At 61.1% G+C, this 20,706-nt stretch overlaps 2 protein-coding genes across 2 annotated transcripts; both read right to left on the reverse strand.

Moving 5' to 3' along the window:
• Positions 1–203: 203 nt before the first annotated feature.
• On the reverse strand, positions 204–8,588 carry LOC117438084 (proline-rich protein 2-like). The gene is given in 8 exon segments (XM_034073493.1): positions 204–231; positions 2,123–2,261; positions 2,855–2,969; positions 3,049–3,247; positions 3,249–3,810; positions 4,662–4,873; positions 8,239–8,386; positions 8,543–8,588. Coding segments are annotated over 8 exon segments (1,449 nt in total).
• Positions 8,589–13,505: 4,917 nt separating this feature from the next.
• On the reverse strand, positions 13,506–20,049 carry MEPCE (methylphosphate capping enzyme). Its single transcript, XM_034073515.1, has 4 exons — positions 18,491–20,049; positions 15,856–16,074; positions 14,257–14,383; positions 13,506–13,651 (listed from the first exon to the last, which is right to left on the reverse strand). The coding sequence occupies exons 1-4, from the start codon at positions 20,006–20,008 to the stop codon at positions 13,599–13,601; spliced, it is 1,917 nt and encodes a 638-aa protein (XP_033929406.1). The 5' UTR covers positions 20,009–20,049; the 3' UTR covers positions 13,506–13,598.
• Positions 20,050–20,706: the final 657 nt, after the last annotated feature.

A 20,706-nucleotide genomic window follows, 5' to 3' on the forward strand; every position in this document is an offset into this window, starting at 1 on the left:
ACGCCCTCTTCCGCTTGGCCCCGCCCACCACGCAACCACGTAAGGTACGTGACGACGTAAGGTGCGTAACCCCGCCCACTGCTCCCCTTGTAGGCCCCTCCCTCCTCCCGCGCATGCGCACTGAGGCAGCTCCCTCCCCTCAGCCCCCCCGTGGTAAGGTTTTAACGTTAAATACCCCAAAATCGGTTCATTTTGGGTCATTTTCACTCAATTTCAGTGTTATTCCTCACCCTGGGGGGAGGGGAAGGGGGTTGGGGGTCACCCCATTCACTTCAATGCTGCCCCCCCCTCAGAGAGGCCTCACCCCCCTCCCCGGGCCCAAAATGGACCAAACCAACCCGATTTTGGGCGATTTTCACCCAAATTCACTTCTATTTCTTAACCATCGTCACGAGGATGAGGTTTGGGGGCTGAAAACCCCCCAATTGATCGGTTTTCACCCCAAAATGCTCCAAAATTGCTCGTTTTTGGGTGTTTTCACCTCAAATCGCCCTAAGGGGGGTTGGGATCGGCCGATACCATTTTTGGGGTCCCCCCCCCATAAAAACCCCTTAATTTAAACGTTTTCACCCCAAATACGGTAAAGAAAGTCCCATTTTGAGTGATTTTCACCCCAATTCGCCCTCACCCCCAACCCAGGAGCCCTTTATGGGGGGGTCCCACTTTGGGGGGGTCACTTTTGGGGTCCCCCCCCCATCCCCTCACATGGTCTCGTCCATCTCCTTTAATAGTGCACAGAACCACGTTACAAAAGGACCCCCCCCCCCCCATCCCCCCCCCCAAATTCGGGGTCCCCCCCATGGGGTCAAAGGCAATTCTGGTTTGGGGGGGGGGGGGCACACAACGAGGCACAAAGGGGGGGGGGGGGGGGGCCCATCCCCCCCTCCCCTATACCCCCCCATTGAGAGGGGGGGGGTCACCCCAAAACCCCCCATCCCCCCCCCCAAAGGCCGCACTGCGGCCCCCCCATTGCTGCCCCCCCCCCCCCCCCGCTCCACAATGGATGCACCCCCATAAATACCCCCCAATGACCCCCCCATAAATACATATGCAAAGCGGTTACTGCACCCCCCCCATTTAGGGGGTGACCCCCCCCCCTTTATTGGGGGGCTCTACCCCCCTTTATGCCCCCCCCACCCCATAGTCCTTTGGGGGGGGTTGGACCCCCCCTATGGGGGGGGGTTCATACCCCTTAGTTAGGGGTCGACCCCCCCACATCGGGGGCTACACCCCCTATTGGGGTGCTCTATCCCCCCCCCATTGACTCCTATTATGGGACACCCCATTTACCCTTTGGGGGGGGGGGTGCACCCCACATCCCCCCCCATTAACAGCTGCCCCCCCCATTGTATTAACGGGGGGGGGGTGAATGTACCATAAATACCCCCCCCCCCCCCCCCCAACCCGGCCCAGCCGCGTGTCCCCCCCCCCCTTTTTGCCCCCATCCCCCCCCTTTTTACCCCCCCCCCCCCCCATTGGGGGGTATTTGGGGTGTGGGGGAGGGGTCAGAGATGCTCCAGGCACCCACGTGGGTTGGGGGATGGGGGGGGGGGGGAGGGGTCATATGGCCGTGTCCCAAAGCACCGCATGGGGTCTGCGGGTGGGGGGGGTCCCGGGGGGGGGAGGGGGAGGGGGTGGGGGGAGGGGGGGGGGGGAGGGGGGGTCCTCCCCTCGCGCCAGGCGGGGGGGGTGGGGGAGGGGTCGTGCTTGGCCCCGCCCCCCCCCCCGCGCCCCCCCCGCGCCTTGATCTCGGTGCAGACGCAGCGTTTCCGGTCGATGACCTCTTGGAGGCGACCATCGCGGGGCGGGGGGGGGGGGAGGCCGGAGGGGGGAACAGCCGAAGGGTGGGGGGGGGGGAGGCCGGAGGGGGGAACAGCCGATGGGGGGGGGGAGGCCGGAGGGGGGAACAGCCGCAGGGTGGGGGGGGGAGGGAGGAGGGGGGAACAGCCGATGGGGGGGGGGAGGGAGGAGGGGGGAACAGCCGCAGGATGGGGGGGGGAGGGCGGAGGGGGGAACAGCCGATGGGGGGGGGAGGCCGGAGGGGGGAACAGCCGAAGGGTGGGGGGGGGGGAGGGAGGAGGGGGGAACAGCGGATGGGGGGGGGGAGGCCGGAGGGGGGAACAGCCGCAAGGTGGGGGGGGGGGGGGGGAGGGAGGATGGAACAGCCGCTGGGTGGGGGGGGCGAGGGAAGGGGGGGGCCCCCGCGTGGCGCACACCGGAAGTGGAGGCGGAGCGGCCCAAGCGGTGACCGAGGGGGGAGTCTGTGGGGGGGGGATAAAAGGGGGGGGGTCAGTGGGATGTGATCCCCCCCCACCATTAATGGTATTAACCCCCTCCCCCCCCATATAAAATGGGGGGGGTCAGTGGGATGTGACCCCCCCCATTAATGGTATCAACCCCATACCCCTCCCCCCCAGATAAAAGCGGGGGGGGGTGTCAGTGGGATGTGAGACCCCCCCCACCCATTAATGGTATCAACCCCGTGCCCCCCCCCCAGATAAAAGGGGGGGGTGTCAATGGGATGTGACCCCCCCCCATTAATGGTATCACCCCCCCCAACATAAAAGGGGAGGGGGGAGTTAGTGGGATGTGACCCCCCCCCCCCATTAATGGTATCAACCCCCTCCCCCCCCCCATATAAAAGGGGGGGTCAATGTGATGTCAGACCCCCCCCCCATTAATGGTATCAACCCCCCTTAGATAAAAGGGGGGGGTTCAGTGCAATGTGACCCCCCCCCCATTAATGGTATCAACCACATGCCCCCCCCCCAGATATAAGGAGGTCAATGGGATGTGAGACCCCCCCCCCCATTAATGGTACCACCCCCTCCCCCCCCCATATCCCTGCCCCCACCTGTCAGTCTCCCGCAGGCAGGGAAGGTCTGGCAGGGGAGGGGGTGACCCCCGCGACCCCCACGTGACCCCTCTGCCCGCACCGGGATCCCCGAGGGGGGGGGGCTCCGCCGTCCCTATGGAAACAAGGTCAAAGGTCAGCCCCGCCCACCATTAACCCCGCCCCCCCCATCCCTTGACCCCCCCCCCACTCACGGTCTGGTTCCTTCCCACGCCGGTTGGGGGCGGAGCCTGCGCGCCGAGGGGCGGGGTCATCCTCGCGGGGGGCGGGGCTAGCCGAGGCCACGCCCCCTCGCAGGCTCTCATAGGCCGGAGGGCGCTTGGGGTGGGGCGGGGCCTCGGCGGCGGTGGGCGGGGCCGGTGGGAGGGGCAAGGAGCTTAGCCCCGCCCCCCCGCGCTCCCTGCCGGCCGCTGATTGGTGGAGGGAGGAGGAGGGGGGCGGGGGCGGGAGGGGCGTGGAGTGGCTGCGCGCGCGGGCCGGGGGCGGGGCCTCGCGGCGGGGGAGGGGCAGGCGCGAGCCCTCGGGGGGCGTGGCCAGCAGCGGGGGGCGGGGCGTGAGGAGGTTGGGGAAGGGAGGGGGGATGGGGGCGTGGCCAGAGAAAGGGGCGTGGCCTCCGAAGGGGGCGTGTCCATGCAAAGGGGCGGGGCGAGCGAAGGGGGCGTGGCCTCCGTCCTCCGCCGGGGGGAGGGGGCAGCTCATCTCCTCATAGATGGCCTCGGGCTCCTCGGGGGGAGGGGGCGGGGCAGGGGGCGGGGCTCCCCTCTTGGCCACGCCCCCGGCCACGCCCCTCCGCGCGTCCCCCACCATCTCTATGTACACAGGCTCCTCCCCCTCCGGGCCCCCCCCTCCCCCATCCGAGGTGCTGGGGGGGGCGGGGGGGGCAGAGAGACGGGTCTGGGGGCTCCGGGAGGGCTTCAGGGGGGGGGTCTGACGCACGCAGCCCCCACGTGGGGCTCCTGCATTGATATGGGGGGTAATGGGGGGGTCAGAACCCATCACCCCCCCCCATATACCCCTATAGAGCCCCATTACCCCCCATTGAGGCCCCCATTGCTCCCCATTACCCCCCATTACTCCCCCATTGATCCTCTTTACCCCCATTGATCCCCATTACCCCCCAGTGACCCCCATTACCCCCCATTGCCCCCCATTACCCCCATTACCCCCCATTACCCCCCCATACCCACCCATTGATCCCCATTACCCCCCATTGATCCCCATACCCCCCCATTGCCCCCCATTACCCCCCATACCCCCCCATTAACCCCCCATACCCCCCCATTACCCCCCATTGCCCATTACCCCCCATTGCCCCCCATTACCCCCATTGATCCCCATTACCCCCCATTGCCCCCATTACCCCCCATTACCCCCATTACCCCCCATTACCCCCATTGCCCATTACCCCCATTACCCCCATAGCCCCCCATTACCCCCATTGCCCATTACCCCCCATTACCCCCCACTGCCCCCCATTACCCCCCATTACCCCCATTGCCCATTACCCCCATTACCCCCATAGCCCCCCATTACCCCCCATTACCCCCCATTACCCCCCACTGCCCCCCATTGCCCCCCATTACCCCCCTTTCCCCCCATACCCCCCATCGAGCCCCATTACCCCCCATTGATCCCCATTACCCCGCAATACCCCTCCATTGCCCCCCATACCCCATTACCCCCATTACCCCATTACCCCCATTACCCCATTAACCCCATTACCCCATTACCCCCATTGCCCCCATTGCCCCCATTACCCCCCATTACCCCCCATATACCCCCATTACCCCCATACCCCCCCACTCACCCCCCCTCTTGGCCGGTGGCGCCTCCCATCGGGCGTCGGGGGGTCCGGAGCGGGGGCTATGGGGCAGCCCCACAGCGTGGCAGGACAGGGAGCGTGGGGCCATGCCTGGGGTGCAGGGACGGGGACCCCGTTCTTGGGGGGCAGGCAGCGTCAGGAACCCCACACGCAGGGGGCGGCGGAGGGAGCCCCCCCCCTCTCGGGCCTTGGTAGGGCTGGGGGAGGACAGAGGGGGGTTAGGGTCGGACCCCCCCCCGGTCTGGTAATGGTAGGGTCCGGCCCAGGCGTTAGAAGCAATGGGCTGGGGTGGGTTATGGGGTGCAATGGGGGGGTTGGTATGGGGTGAATGGGGGGCTTATGGGATGCAATTGGAGACTATTATGGGGTGCAATGGGGGTTATTATGGGGTGCATGGTGGGTTATTATGGGGTGAATGGGGGGGTTACTATGGGGTGCAATGGGGGGGTTGTTATGGGGTGTAAGGGGGGGGTTATTATGGGGTGCACAAAGGGGGTTATTATGGGGTGCATTAGGGGGTTATTATGGGGTGCAAGGGGGGGTTATTATGGGGTGCAATGGGGGGGTTGTTATGGGGTGTAAAGGGGGTTATTATGGGGTGAATGGGGGGGGTGGTATGGGGTGTAAAGGGGGTTATTATGGGGTGAATGGGGGTTGTTATGGGGTGGAATGGGGGTTATTATGGGGTGCATGGGGGGGCTACTATGGGGTCCATGGGGGGGTTACTATGGGGTGTAAGGGGGGTTATTATGGGGTGTAAGGGGGGGTTATTATGGGGTGCAATGGGGAGGTTACTATGGGGTGCAATGGGGGGGTCTTATGGGGTGCATGAGGGGGTTATTATGAGGTGCAAAGGAGTACTATTATGGGGTGCAGAAAGAGAATTATTATGGGGTGCATGGGAGGGTTATTATGGGGTGCAAGGGGGGGGCTACTATGGGGTCCATGGGGGGGTTACTATGGGGTGCAACGGGAGGCTATTATGGGATGCAAGGGTTGGATATTATGGGGTGCAAGGGGGGGTTGTTATGGGGTGCATGGGGGGGATTATTATGGGGTGCAATGGGGGTTATTATGTGGTGCAAGGGGGGTGCTATTATGGGGTGGAGAAAAGGGATTATTATGGGGTGCATTAGGGGTTTATTATGAGGTGCAATGGGGGGGTATTATGGGGTGCATGGGAGGGTTATTATGGGGTGTAATGGGGGGGTTATTATGGGGTGTAAGGGGGGGTTACTATCGGGTGCAATGGGGGAGTTATTATGGGGTGCAACGGGAGACTACTATGGGATGCAAAGGTTGGATATTATGGGGTGCAACTGGGGGTTACTATGGGGTACAAGAAGGGGTTACTATGGAGTGCAATAGGCAGTTACTATGGGGTGCAAGGGGGGCTTACTATGGGATGGATGGGGGGTTATTAAGGGCTGCAATGGGGGCCTGTTATGGGGTGCAGAAAGGGGGTTATTGTGGGATACAAGGAGAGATTATTATGGGGTGCGAGGGGGGGCTACTATGGGATACAAGGGAGAGTTATTATGGGATGCATGGGGGGGTTATATGGGGTGCAAGAGGGGTTACTATGGTCTGCAAGGAGGGATTATTATGGGGTACAAGGGGGGGTTACTATAGTGTACAAGGGAGAGTTATTATGGGGTACAAGGGGGGTTATTATAGGATGCATGGGGGGGCTATGGGGTGCAAGAGGGGTTACTATGGGATGCATGGAGCAGTTATTATGGGATGCAAGGGTGGTTATTATGGACTGCAAAGGGGGGTTATTATGGGGTGCATGGAGCAGTTATTATGGGATGCAATGGGGGTGATTAAGGGTTGTAAGAGGGGGTTATTATGGGATGCAAGAGGGGTTATTATGGGCTGCAAGGGGACTTATTATGGTCTGCAAGGGGGGTTATTATGGGATGCAAGGACGGTTAGTATGGGATGCATGGGGGAGTTATTATGGGCTGCAAGGCAAGGTTATTATGGGATGCAAGAGGGGTTACTGTGGGATGCATGGAGCGGTTATTATGGGATCCAAGGGGAGTTACTATAGGCTGCAAGGGGAGGTTATTATGGGATGGATGAAGGGACTATTATGGGGTCCAAGGGTTGGTTATTATGGGATGGATGAGGGGGCTATTATGGGATGCATGGAGGGGGTATTATGGGATGCAAGAGTGCGTTATGGGCTGCAATGGGAGTTATTATGGGGTCCAAGGGTTGGTTATTATGGGATGGATAAGGGCGCTATTATGGGCTGCAAGGGGGGGTTATTATGGGATGGATGAGGGGACTATTATGGGGTCCAAGGGTTGGTTATTATGGGATGGATGAGGGGATTATGGGGTCCAAGGATTGGTTATTATGGGATGGATGAGGGGATTATGGGGTCCAAGGATTGGTTATTATGGGATGGATGAGGGGGCTATTATGGAGTCCAAGGGTTGGTTATTATGGGATGGATGAGGGGGCTATTATGGGATGCATGGAGGGGGTATTATGGGATGCAAGAGTGGGTTATGGGCTGCAATGGGGGTTATTATGGGGTCCAAGGATTGGTTATTATGGGATGCAGGGAGCGGTTATTATGGGATGCAAGGGTGGTTACTATGGGCTGCAAGGGGGGTTATTATGGGATGGATAAGGGGATTATTATGAGGTACAAGGAAGGGTTATTATGGGATGGATGAGGGGACTATTATGGGCTGCAAGGGTGGGTTATTATGGGATGGATAAGGGCATTATGGGGTCCAAGGGTTGGTTATTATGGGATGGATGAGGGGGCTATTATGGGGTACAATGGGGGATTATTATGGGATGCATGGGGGGCTTATTATGGGCTGCAAGGGGGGGTTATTATGGGATGGATAAGGGGGGTATGGGGTTCAAGGGTGGTTATTATGGGATGGATGAGGGGGCTATTATGGGGTCCAAGGGTTGGTTATTATGGGATGGATGAGGGGGCTATTATGGGGTCCAAGGTTTGGTTATTATGGGATGGATGAGGGGATTATGGGGTCCAAGGGTGGTTATTATGGGATGGATAAGGGGCTATTCTGGGGTACAATAGAGGGTTATTATGGGATGCATGGAGCAGTTATTATGGGATGCAATGGTGGTTACTATGGGCTGCAAGGGGGGGTTATTATGGGATGGATAAGGGGATTATAGGGTCCAAGGGTGGTTATTATGGGATGGATGAGGGGGTTATTATGGGGTACAAGGGTGGTTATTATGGGATGGATGAGGGGGCTACTATGGGGTACAAGGGGGGTTATTATGGGATGGATAAGGGGATTATGGGGTCGAAGGGTTGGTTATTATGGGATGCATGGAGCGGTTATTATGGGATGCAAGGGTGGTTACTATGGGCTGCAATGGGGGTTATTATGGGATGGATAAGGGGATTATGGGGTCCAAGGGTGGTTATTATGGGATGGATAAGGGGATTATTATGGGGTACAATGGGGGATTATTATGGGATGCATGGAGGGGTTATCATGGGATGCAATAGGGGTTATTATGGGGTACAATGAGGGTTATTATGGGCTGCACCGACCCCTTCCTGGGCTCCTCCTCGCGGGGGGGGGGTCTCCACTCCTGCCTCCCCTTGCGCTGCAGGAGGCTCACGGCCGCTGGGGGTCGCTCCTCCCCCAGCCGCAGGAACGCGGCGGCCGCGGCCGCCAGCTCCGACCGCGGGGGGGGCGCTCATGGCTGCGGGGGGGGGAACAGAGGGGGGGGGGAACAGCGGGGGGGGGAACAGTAGGAGGGGTCAGTCTATAGCCTCTATACCCCCTCTCTATGACACCCATCCCACCTCTATCCCCTCCCCCCCCATCCCCTCCATATCCCCCCCTCTATACCCCCATGCCCCTCCTCTATCCCCTCTATCTCCTCCATCCCCTCCATCCCCCCCCTCTACCTCCCATCCCCCCTCTATCCCCCCCATATCCCTCTTTATCCCATCCCCCCATCCCCTCTATTCCCCCCTCTCCCCCCCATCCCCTCCCTCTATCCCCTCTTTACCCCCCCTCCAACCCCCCCTCCCCCTTCTAACCCCCCATCCCCTCAATGCCCCCCCTCTATCCCCACTGTACCCCCCCTCTATAACCTCCATCCCCCTCCTCTATCACCCCCCATCCCCCCCTCCATCCCCCCTCTCTATCCCCTGCCCCCTCTCCATCCTCCAACCCCCCATCCCCCCCCTCTCTATCCCCCCCCATCCCATCTATAAGCCCCCCTCTACCCCCTCCATCCCCCCTCTAAGCCCCCCATCCCCCCCCCCCTCCCCCCCAATCCCCTCCCCCCATCCCCCCCTCTATCCCCTCTATCCCCCATCTCTATTACCCCCATCCCCCCCCTCTATCCTCCCCCCCCCCTCCCCTCTATCCCCCCCCTCTATCCCATACCCCCCCATCCCCCCATCCCCTCCCCCCTCCTCTATACCCCCCCTCTATGACACCCCCCAACCCCCCCCTCTATCCCATCCCCCCCATGCCCTCCCCCCCATCCCCTCTATCCCACCCTCTATCCCCCCCTCCCCCCTTTATCCCCCCCCATCCCCCCCTCTATCCCCTCTGTACCCCCCCTCTATAACCTCCATCCCCTCCCCCCCATCCCCCCCCTCCCCCCTTTACCCCCCCATCTATCTCCCCCTCCCCCCTTTATCCCCCCCCACATCCCCCTCCCCTCCCCCCTCCATCCCCCCCCTCTATCCCCCCTCCCCCCTCTCTCCCCCTCCCTCCCCTCCCGCTACCTTCCTCTCGGCTCCTCTGGGGTCTCCTCAGCGGAGGGGGGAGGGGCAGGGGGGGGGGGAGGGGGCGTCCGAACCTCCCTCCCCTCCCCCCCCCCACCCCCACCCCCACAACGAGGCCTACGCGGGGGGGGCTCACGGGGGGCGTCGGCCCATGGTGGTGCCTATGCGCCTGCGCACACCGGGGTCAACCGGGGGTCATCAGGGGTCAATCCGGGGTCATCCGGGGGTCACGGGGGGCACCGGGACCCCCCCCCCCCTCCCCCATCCTCTCCCTACCGGCCGCTCCCGCCTCCCGCCGCTCCATGGTGATGACGCACTTCCGGGTAGGCGCGCGCAGGGCCGGAAGTGGCGCTGCCCCCTGGCGGCGGGGGGGAGTCGCGGCGTGAGGGGTGTGCGTGGTGACGTCAACGCGTGGCCACGCCCACCACGTACGTCACGGTATAAAAGAGGGGGGGACTTCCGGTTGTGGCCAGTCGTGTTCCTGTAGGCCTCGGGGAAGCGTCCGCGGTCATGTGACCGGATGCTCAACTTCCGGTTCCGCCTCTTCCGGTTCTATGGGGACCGGTGCAGGTGAGGGGCGGGGCTAAGACGGAGTGGGCGGGGTCAGTGTTGGCCACGCCCCCTCCCATTCATTGGAGGCTCGATGGGGATTGGAGGATGATGAAATGTGGGCGTGGCCTCATGGGAGCAAAGGGGCGGGGCTTAAGGGGATGAATGGGGGGGGCAATGGGGTGCTATAGGGTGCTATAAGGTGGTATAGAGTGCCATAGGGTGCTATAGGGTGCCATAGGGTGCTATAAGGTACTATAGAGTACTATAGGGTGCTATAAGGTGCTATAAGTTACTATAGAGTGCTATAGGGTGCTATAGGATGCCATAGGGTGCTATACGGTGCTATAACATACTATAGGGTGCTATAGGGTGCTATAAGGTGCTATAGGGTGCTATAAGGTACTATAGAGTGCTATAGGGTGTTATAGCGTGCTATAGGGTACCGTAGGGTGCTATAGGGTGCTATAAGGTGCTATAAGCTGCTATAGGGTACCATAGGGTGCCATAGGGTGCTATAAGGTGGTATAGGGTGTTATAGGGTGCTATAGGGTGCTATAGGGTGCTGCTATAGGGTGCTATAAGGTGCTATAGGGTGCCATTGGGTGCTATAGTGTGATATAGTGTGCCATAGGGTGCTATAGGTTGCTATAGAGTGGTTTAAGGTGCTATAGGGTGCCATAGGGTGCCATAGGATGCCATAAGCTGCCATAGGGTGCTATAAGGTGCTATAAGTTGCTATAGGATGGCCCATAGGGGTCTATGGGGTGCTGAGGGGGGGTGGGTTCAATACATCCCCACGTGACCGAGGCCCCGCCCCCTGTTTTAAATAAAGCGCGGGTTGCGCTGCAGGGGGGAGGGGCTAATGTTAATTAATGCTAATTAGGGGGGAGGGGTAATGAAAAGGAGGAGCCGGGATTCGAACACGTGGCTCTGTGAGCGCCGCCATCTTGGGTGTGGGCTCCGTTGGCCGCCATCTTGGGAAGGGGCAGTGGAGCGGCCGCCATCTTGGGTGTGGGCTCCCTCGGCCGCCATCTTGGGAAGGTCACAGGGGCGCCGCCATCTTGAGGAGGGACCGTGTCCGCCGCCATCTTGGAACGGTGACGCCTGGGAGCCGCCATCTTTGATAGCGTGTTCCTGGAGGCAGCCATATTGGAAAGGGCACGTTAAAGGGGCGTGGCTTAGACCGGAAGGGGCGTGTCCAACGGCCGCGATGAAGCCAACGGAGCCTGCGCTACCGGAGGGGATCCTACGGAGGGGGGGGTCACGTGATGGGGGCTCCCGGCAGGTCCGGACCGTACCATTGACCCCTTAACGTGGGGGGGGGGGGGGGGGGCTCCCCCTTCACGTGACCTCCCCCTTCACGTGACCTCCCCCTTCACGTGACCTCCCCCTTCACGTGACCCCCCCCCAGGTGCGGTTCGCAGTGGTGGAGGCCGGACCGGACCATGATGCTGAGCGGGGGGGGGGCCCATTGGCGACCCCCGTCCGGAACAGCTCCATGAGGGCGGCCGCGCATGCGCGGGAGGGGCCGGAGCCGTTCGACGCCCCCCGCGCATGCGCGGAGCTGCTGGGGACCTCGTTCGCTGCGCGCTGCGCGGTGGGGGGGGCGGCGGGGGGAGGTGAGGGGCGGGGCTCAAATGGGAGGGGCTTGGAGGGGGAGGGGCTAAGAGGGGGAGGGGATTGGGGGTGGGGATTGGAGGGGGAGGTGAGGGGCGGGGCTTAGAGGGGAGGAGCTCCGAATGGGAGGGGCTTAGAGGGGGAGCGGTGCTTAAAGGGGGAGGGGCTTGGGATGGGAGGGGCTTAAATAGGAGGGGCTTAATAGGGAGGGGCTTATAGGGGATTGGGATTGGAGGGGAGGTGAGGGGGCGGGGCTTAAAGGGGGAGGGGCTTGGAGAGGAGGTGAGGGGCGGGGCTTGTATTGGGAGGGGCTTAAGGGGGAGGTGATTGGGGAGGGGCTTGGAGGGGGCGGAACTTAAAGGGGAGGGGCTTAAGTGGGGAGGGATTGGAGGCGGAGCTTGAAGGGGAAGGTGAGGGGCGGGGCTTGAAGGGGAGGGGCTTAAAGGGGCGGGGCTTAGAAGGGAGGGGCTTGTGATGGGAGGGGCTTATAGGGGAGGGGATTGGAATGGGAGGGGCTTAAGTGGGGGGTGATTGGGAGTGGGGCTTAGAGGAGGTCGGGGCTTAAAGGGGGAGGGGCTTGGAAGGGGAGGGGCTCAGAGGGGCGGGGCTTGGAATGGGAGGGGCTTAAGGGGAGGAGATTGGGGGTGGGGCTTGGAGGGGGGCGAGGCTTAGATGGCGAGGGGGTTTGAAGGGGTGGGGCTTAAAGTGGGAGGGGCTTGGGGTGGGAGAGGCTTAAGGGGGAGGTGATTGGGTTGGGGGTTGGAGGGGCTTAGAGGGTGTCGTGGCTTCAAGGGGGAGGGGCTTAAAGGGGGAGGGGCTTCGGGAGGAGGGGTTTGGGGTGGGGCTTGGAGGGGGAGGGGCTTAGTGGGAGAGGGGCTTAAAAGGGGCGGGGTTTGGGAGGGGTGGGGGTTGGTTTGTGCTTGTTTTTGTTCCCATTTTACCCCAAATCTGCTCTTTTCACCCCATTTCTCAGCCATGAACGTCCCCCCCTCCCACCGCCTCTATCGTGGCCTCATCAGCCTCTCCGTGCCCCCCCCCCGTGGGGCCCAGGAGGGGGGCTCTGCCCCATAGCACACCCCATAAGGTGAGACCCCCCCCCCCTCCACCCCCATCCCCCCCTATTCCCCCCCCCCATCACTGTATTGGTCTCTCCCTCCCCCCCCCCACAGGTTCCGGGTCCTACCATTGCCACCCCAAGGGGGGGGGAGGAGGAGCCTTGGCTGCCCCCCCCCTCCCCCATCGCCCCCCCCCGGCCCCTCCCCCGCCCCCCCGGAGCTGCCTTCGTCATGTACCGGAAGCTGCAGCAGTGGGGGGGGGGCTGAGGGGGGGTCACCCCCTGCCCCTCCCCCCCCCCTTCCCCCCCCCCCCCCCCTATACACCCCTCCCCCCCCCCACAATAAAGCCTCGTTTTGAAGCTCTGGGTGAGTCCATTGGGGGGGGGGGATTGATGGGGACCGAGGATGAGAACTACAGGTCCCAGAATGCTTTGCGCTTCCGAGCATGCACAGTGGTCATCGCCAATGGGTCGCTATGGTAACGGGGATGTACCATTGTGATGCTGCGGGGGGGGGGGGGGTTGCATTCATCTCAATGGCGACATGGAAACTGTCACGTGACATCCCCTCCCATAGGTGACATGGGCTGGACCAAAACACGTGACCTATCCCCCCCCCCCACCCATAGGTGACATGGGCTGGACCAAACCACGTGACATATTCCGCCCCCCCCATAGGTAACACTGGACCAAACCACGTGACCCCACACTGACCAATCACCTCCTTTATTCCCATCCCCCCCCCCAGCACAGACCAAACCACCGCAAACACCCGCGGGGGGGGGGGGGGGTGGGGGGGTTGTGACAGCCCAAATCCGAGGGGGGGGAGGGGGGGGTTGGACTCCCCCATTTGGCATCTTCGTGGGGGGGGGGGGAGGGGCAAACCCCCCCCCGTTGGTGGCGTCGGATCCCCCCACACTTGTGGGTCAATGGGGGGGGCTCAGTGGGAATTGCCTTGACCCTTATGGAAGAGATATATGGGGCGCTGGAAACCTGTGGGGAGAAAGGGGGGGTCAGGATGGACTTATGGGGCTGGCCCCATAACCCTGCCCCATAGATGCACTTATGGGGCTGACCCCATAACCCTGCCCCATAGATGTACTTATGGGGCTGACCCCATCGTGCCCCATAACCCAACCCCATAGATGTACTTATGGGGCTGGCCCCATTGCACCCCATAGATGTACTTATGGGGCTGACCCCATTGCACCCCATAGATGTACTTATGGGGCTGGCCCCATTGCACCCCATAGATGTACTTATGGGGCTGACCCCATTGCACCCCATAGATGTACTTATGGGGCTGACCCCATAACCCTGCCCCATAGATGTACTTACGGGGCTGACCCCATAACCCTGCCCCATAGATGTACTTATGGGGCTGACCCCATAACCCTGCCCCATAGATGTACTTATGGGGCTGACCCCATAGCCCTGCCCCATAGATGTACTTATGGGGCTGACCCCATAGCCCTGCCCCATAGATGTACTTATGGGGCTGACCCCATAACCCTGCCCCATAGATGCACTTATGGGGCTGACCCCATAGCCCTGCCCCATAGATGTACTTATGGGGCTGGCCCCATAGCTTGCCCCACCTTTGGCCGCGTGTTGGGGGGTCCCCAGCAGCTCGTAGCTGTCGAACCCCACTTCGGGGGAGGTCAGGTAGGACGGGAACTGCTCCGGGCGCAGGCGGATGCGGTGGTAGTTCCGGAACGTGGTTTCCTATGGGGCAGGATGTGTGGGGCAGTGTCAGCCCCATAGCAATGAACCCAGACCCATATGAACACTATGGGGTGGGTCAATGGGAGCCCCATAGCAATGAACCCAGACCCATATAAACCCTATGGGATGTGTGGGGCAGTGTCAGCCCCATAGCAATGAACCCAGCCCTATATAAACCCTATGGGATGTGTGGGTCAATGGGAGCCCCATAGCAATTAACTCAGCCCCATATAAACCCTATGGGATGTGTGGGGCAGTGTCAGCCCCATAGCAATGAACCCAGACCCATATAAACCCTATGGGATGTGTGGGGCAGTGTCAGCCCCATAGCAATGAACCCAGACCCATATAAACCCTATGGGATGTGTGGGGCAGTGTCAGCCCCATAGCAATGAACCCAGACCCATATAAACCCTATGGGATGTGTGGGGCAGTGTCAGCCCCATAGCAATGAACACAGACCCATATGAACCCTATGGGGTGGGATGTGTGGGTCAATGTCAGCCCCATAGCAATGAACCTAACCCCCCTATGGGGTGGGATGTGTGGGTCAATGGCAGCCCCATAGCAATGAACCCAGACCCACATGAACACTATGGGGTGGGGATGGATGGACCAAACTGAGCCCCCCAACAACCCCATCCCCATAGGGACGCATGGGACCCCATCCCCATATAAACCCTACGGTATAGGGATGCATTGGGGACCCCATCCCCACACCCCCCTATGGGATATGGGTACATAGGGACCCCATCCCCATAGGAACACATAGGACCCCATCCCCACACCCCCCTATGGTATAGGGACACATAGGACCCCATCCCCATAGGAACACATGTGACCCCCTCCCCATAGGAACACATAGGACCCCATCCCCATAGGGACACATAGGACCCCATCCCCATAGGGATGCATGTGACCCCCTCCCCATAGGAACACACAGGACCCCATCCCCATAGGAACACATGGGGACCCCATCCCCATGGGAACACATAGGACCCCAATCCCATAGGAACACATAGGACACCCCACACCCCCCTATGGGACATGGGTACATAGGGACCCCATCCCCATAGGAACACATGTGACCCCCTCCCCATAGGAACACATGTGACCCCCTCCCCATAGGAACACATAGGACCCCATCCCCATAGGGACACATGGGACCCATCCCCACACCCCCCTATGGGACATGGGTACATAGGGACCCCATCCCCATAGGAACACATGGGGACCCCCTCCCCATAGGGACACATAGGACCCCATCCCCATAGGGATGCATGGACCAAACTGAGCCCCCCAACAACCCCATCCCCATATAAACCCTATGGTATAGGGACACATGGGACCCCATCCCCATAAGGATACATACGACCCCATCCCCATAGGAACACATAGGACCCCATCCCCATATAAACCCCCTCCCCATAGGAACACATGGGACCCCCTCCCCATAGGACCCCACAGCTCACCGTCAGCCCCTTGCGCTTGCGGTAGGACCCCCATGGCTGTGGCTCCAGCAGCAGGAGCCCCCCCGGGCGCAGGTGTCGGTACAGGCGGCGGAACAGGCGCTTGAGACCCTCGTCCCCCCAGTTCAGTTGTACCCACTTGGTCAGGGACAGGCAGAGAACAACATCAAACTCAGGGCGCTGGGCGGTGACAGCCTCATCGTGCTGGGGGACGTAGTTAGCCTATGGGGGTAATGGGGGTAATAGGGTGTTTAATGGGGTTTAATGGGGTTAATGGGGTGTTTAATGGGGTTTAATGGGGGTAATGGGGTGAGCGACAGGCAGAGAACAACATCGAACTCAGGGCGCTGGGCGGCTACAGCCTCATCGTGCTGGGGGACGTAGTTAGCCTATGGGGGTAATGGGGGTAATGGGGGTAATGGGGTAATGGGGTTAATGGGGGTAATGGGGTTAATGGGGGTAATGGGGTAATGGGGTAATGGGGTGAGCGACAGGCAGAGAACAACATCGAACTCAGGGCGCTGGGCGGCTACAGCCTCCTCGTGCTGGGGGACGTAGTTAGCCTATGGGGGTAATGGGGTTAATGGGGGTAATGGGGGTAATGGGGTAATGGGGTAATGGGGGTAATGGGGGTAATGGGGGTAATGGGGGTAATGGGGGTAATGGGGGTAATGGGGTGAGCGACAGGCAGAGAACAACATCGAACTCAGGGCGCTGGGCGGTGACAGCCTCATCGTGCTGGGGGACGTAGTTAGCCTATGGGGTCAATGGGGGTAATGGGGTTAATGGGGGTAATGGGGTTAATGGGGGTAATGGGGTAATGGGGGTAATGGGGTAATGGGGGTAATGGGGTAATGGGGTAATGGGGTAATGGGTAATGGGGTAATGGGGGTAATGGGGTAATGGGGTTAATGGGGGTAATGGGGGTAATGGGGTAATGGGGGTAATGGGGGTAATGGGGTCAATGGGGGTAATGGGGTAATGGGGGTAATGGGGGGTAATGGGGGTAATGGGGTAATGGGGTAATGGGGGTGATGGGGTAATGGGGGTAATGGGGTTAATGGTGTCACCCTGATCAAACTGGACCAAAATCCATTGGATTCAACCCAAAAACCATACATAAACCCAATCCCCATCACCTGCTCATGCTCCAAGACATAGTTACCCTATGGGGTAAAGGGGGAGATGGGGTTTAATGGGGGTGTTTAATGGGGTTAATGGGGTTACACACAACCCCTTTAAGCCATAACCCTGAGCAAACTGGACCAAAAACCATTGTATTCAACCCAAAACCCTGTTTATGTCCATATAACCCCAATCCCCACGGCCTCCTCGTGCTGCGGGACGGAGTTACCCTATGGGGTAAAGGGGGTAATGGGGTTAATGGGAGTGTTTAATGGGGGTGTTCAATGGGGTTAATGGTGTCACCCTGATCAAACTGGACCAAAATCCATTGGATTCAACCCAAAAACTCTGCTTTGTGTGCACATAACCCCAATCCCCATCACCTCCTTGTGCTCTGGGATGTAGTTACCCTATGGGGAGATAGGGGGTCAATGGGGTTAATGGGGTTAATGGTGTCACCCTGATCAAACTGGACCAAAATCCATTGGATTCAGCACAAAACCCTGTTTGTGTGCACATAACCCCAATCCCCACTGCCTCCCTATATATAACCTTCCCCACAGGCCTCAATGACCCCACTTATTGCCCCCCAACCCCATTATAAGCCCCCCTAAACACCCCCCCAACCCATCCCCCCCCGAAGCCCCTTTACAACCCCCCTTAACAGACCCACAACCCCTTTACATCCCCCCCAACACCTTTAGAACCCCCCAACGTCCCCAACCCCATTCCAAACCCCCTAAACACCCCCCCAACCCCTCTACATCCCCCCTAAACAGACCCCCAACCCCTTTAGAACCCCCTAAACACCCCTCAAACCCCTTTACAACCTCCCCTAAACCCCCCCACCCCCTTTACACCCCCCCCAAACCCCTTTACATCCCTACCAATCCCCCAACCCCTTTACAACCATCTCTAAACAGACCCCCAGCCCCTTTACACCCCCCCAACCCCTTATACACCCCCCCTAAAGAGGCTCCCAACCCCTTTACAACCCCCCCGAACCCCTTTACACCCCCCAAACCCCCTACAACCCCCCCAACCCCATTAAAAAACCCCCTAAACAGACCCCCAACACCTTTACATCCCCCTAAACCCCTTTACACCCCCCCCTAAACACCCCCCAATCCCTTTACAACACCCCAACCCCTTTACATCTGCCCCCAACCCCTTTACAACCCCCCTAAAGAGACCCCCAACCCCTTTACAACACCCCAACCCCTCTACATCCCCCCCAACCCCATTGCAACCCGTTTACAACCCCCCCAAACACCCCCAAACCCCTTTACAACCCCCCCAACCCCCTTACACCCCCCCAACCCCCTACAACCCCCCCAACCCCATTACAACCCCCCCTAAACACCCCCCAATCCCTTTACAACACCCCAACCCCTTTACATCTGCCCCCAACCCCTTCACAACCCCCCTAAACAGACCCCCAACCCCTTTACAACCCCCCCCAACCCCATTTACACCCCATTTACCCCCATCCCCCCCCAACCCCATTACCCACCGTCACAAACACCACATTATGCGGGAAGCCAGCCGCCCCAGGCCCATCGGGGGGCAGCACAGGGGCAGCAATGGGGCCGCGGCTGGCGAGCAGCGCTGCGGGGAACCCCTTCCTCCCCCCTCCGCCTGTTGTTCCTCCACCTCCGGTTGTAGCTCCGGTTGTAGCTCCGCTTGTCGCCCCATTCCTCAGCTCCTCGGACATATAGTGCCGTATATTCTGCCTCGCCGAGCGGATCAAGGCCCCGTCAATGTCCAGCCCTACAACCCGAGCCGGTCCCCAGCGCTTGGCGATGCTGAGCGTCAGGTGCCCCACGTTACACCCCACATCCAACACCTCCTTGCCCGTGAACCACTCGGGCCGCATGGCTCGGAGCCTCCCGTCCTCACAGTCGGGGTTCCGGTACCCGTAGTACTTGCTGTAGTTGCCGTATTGGAAGCGCTGCGCCTGTCTCCGGACCGGGGGGGGCGGACGAGGCCCCTCTGACCTGCTGCAAGTCCGTCGGCGTTTACGGTGTCTACCGGTAGCGGAACCGGTAGCGGAACCGGTACCGGGACAGGCGGAGGACGATGGGGGTGCGGTGGTTGTAGGGGGGGTGTGCGGGCAGGAGGTGTCATTGAAGCCGGTTGTGGTGTTATCGTCGGTTCCGTTGTTGTTACCGGTTCCTCCGTTACCGGTTCCTCCGTTACCGGTTGTGTTATTACCGGTTCCGCTGTTGTTATTATCGGTCACGTTGTTACCGGTTGCTCTGTTCTTACCGGTCCCGCTGTTACCGGTTGCGCTGTTACTACCGGTTGCCTTGTTACCGGTCGCTCTGCTCCTACCGGTCCTGCTGTTGTTCCCGGTCGCGTTGTTACCGATCCCACTGTTATTACCGGTCCCGCTGTTACCGGTTGCGTTGCTATTACCGGTCTCCCCGTTGCTACCGGTTGTATTACCGGTTGTATTACCGGTTGTATTACCGGTCGTGTTGTTCCGTTGCTGCCCCCGATGCCGATGCCTCCTCCTCGATGCCTTCACCAACCGGAGCCCGTCCCCGGGCGCATTGAGGCTCAGGGGGTCGGTGATGTCCCTGGGCACCAGGATCTCCACCGGGTCCCGTCCTCGGGCCGGTAACGGGGAACTCTGCGGGGTCCTCGCGTTCAACGCCCGACTCACGTCCTCGTCCAGGAGACTATTGAGGTTCAACGGGTCGAAGATGTTGCCCCCGAGCAGGAACTCGGACGGGAGCACCGGACAACACTCGGGGCCCGGCGGCCGCCGCCGCCGCTTCCAGGCCGGGCCCTTAGCACCGGAGCTGCTCCGTCGCTTATGGCTTCCTCCTCCCCCCCCCCCACCCGACGACCGGAAGCCGTTCCGGGGTCGGGGGGGGTCGGCCGGTTCTTCCCCCGGTTCCTCTTCCGGTTCCGGTCGGGCTCCGGTGGTACCGGAGGAGGCCGCAGGCGGCGGAGGGACCAGGAAGGCCTCAGGCGGCTCGGTGGACATAGCGCATGCGCGCTGCGCGATGGAGGCTCCGCGCATGCGCGGTGAGGGGGGGGGGGCCTATGAGGGGAGCGGCGAGGACGGAGCTGTAGCGTCCGCCACCTCCCGCCCGCGATGGCAGCGGCGCGGCGGCCCGGAGGCGTTTATATAGGCGGTGGGCGGGGCTTGGCGTGGCCACGCCCACCGAGTGGGAGGGGGAGGCTGCTCGCAGCCAATAGGAGGGAGGCAATCGAGGGGTGTAGCCAATCAGAGCGCGGAGGCCCGAGGGGGCTTGGCGGAGGTGGGGTGGCTATGTGAGTGCCTGAGCGGCGGCGAAGAATCAAAGGGGCGGGGCTTGGCGTGGCCACGCCTACCGAGAGGGAGGGGGAGGCTGCTCGTAGCCAATAGGAGGGGGGCAATTGAGGGGTGTAGCCAATCAGAGCGCGGAGGCCCGAGGGGGCTTGGGGCAGGTGGGGTGGCTATGTGAGTGCCTGAGTGATGGCGCAAAAGTAATGGGGCCTCCGGAAGGCGGAGGAAGGGACGGGGAAGCCCCGGTGGGGACCGGGGGGGGGGAGGGGAAGCTCCGGTGCCAACCGGGGGGGGGGAGGGGCTTCGGTGGCACCAACGGGGACGGGAAACCGGGGACACATAACGGGAGATCGGATCAGGCACGAGATAGACACCTATGGGGGGGGTGCGGAGGGGTCCTCATGGCCCACACGGGAGGGGCTTTACGCATGCGCAGCGCGCCCTGTGCC

The sequence above is a fragment of the Melopsittacus undulatus genome, assembly GCF_012275295.1.
Source record: "Melopsittacus undulatus isolate bMelUnd1 chromosome 25 unlocalized genomic scaffold, bMelUnd1.mat.Z SUPER_25_unloc_1, whole genome shotgun sequence".
NCBI classification, from domain to species: domain Eukaryota; kingdom Metazoa; phylum Chordata; class Aves; order Psittaciformes; family Psittaculidae; genus Melopsittacus; species Melopsittacus undulatus.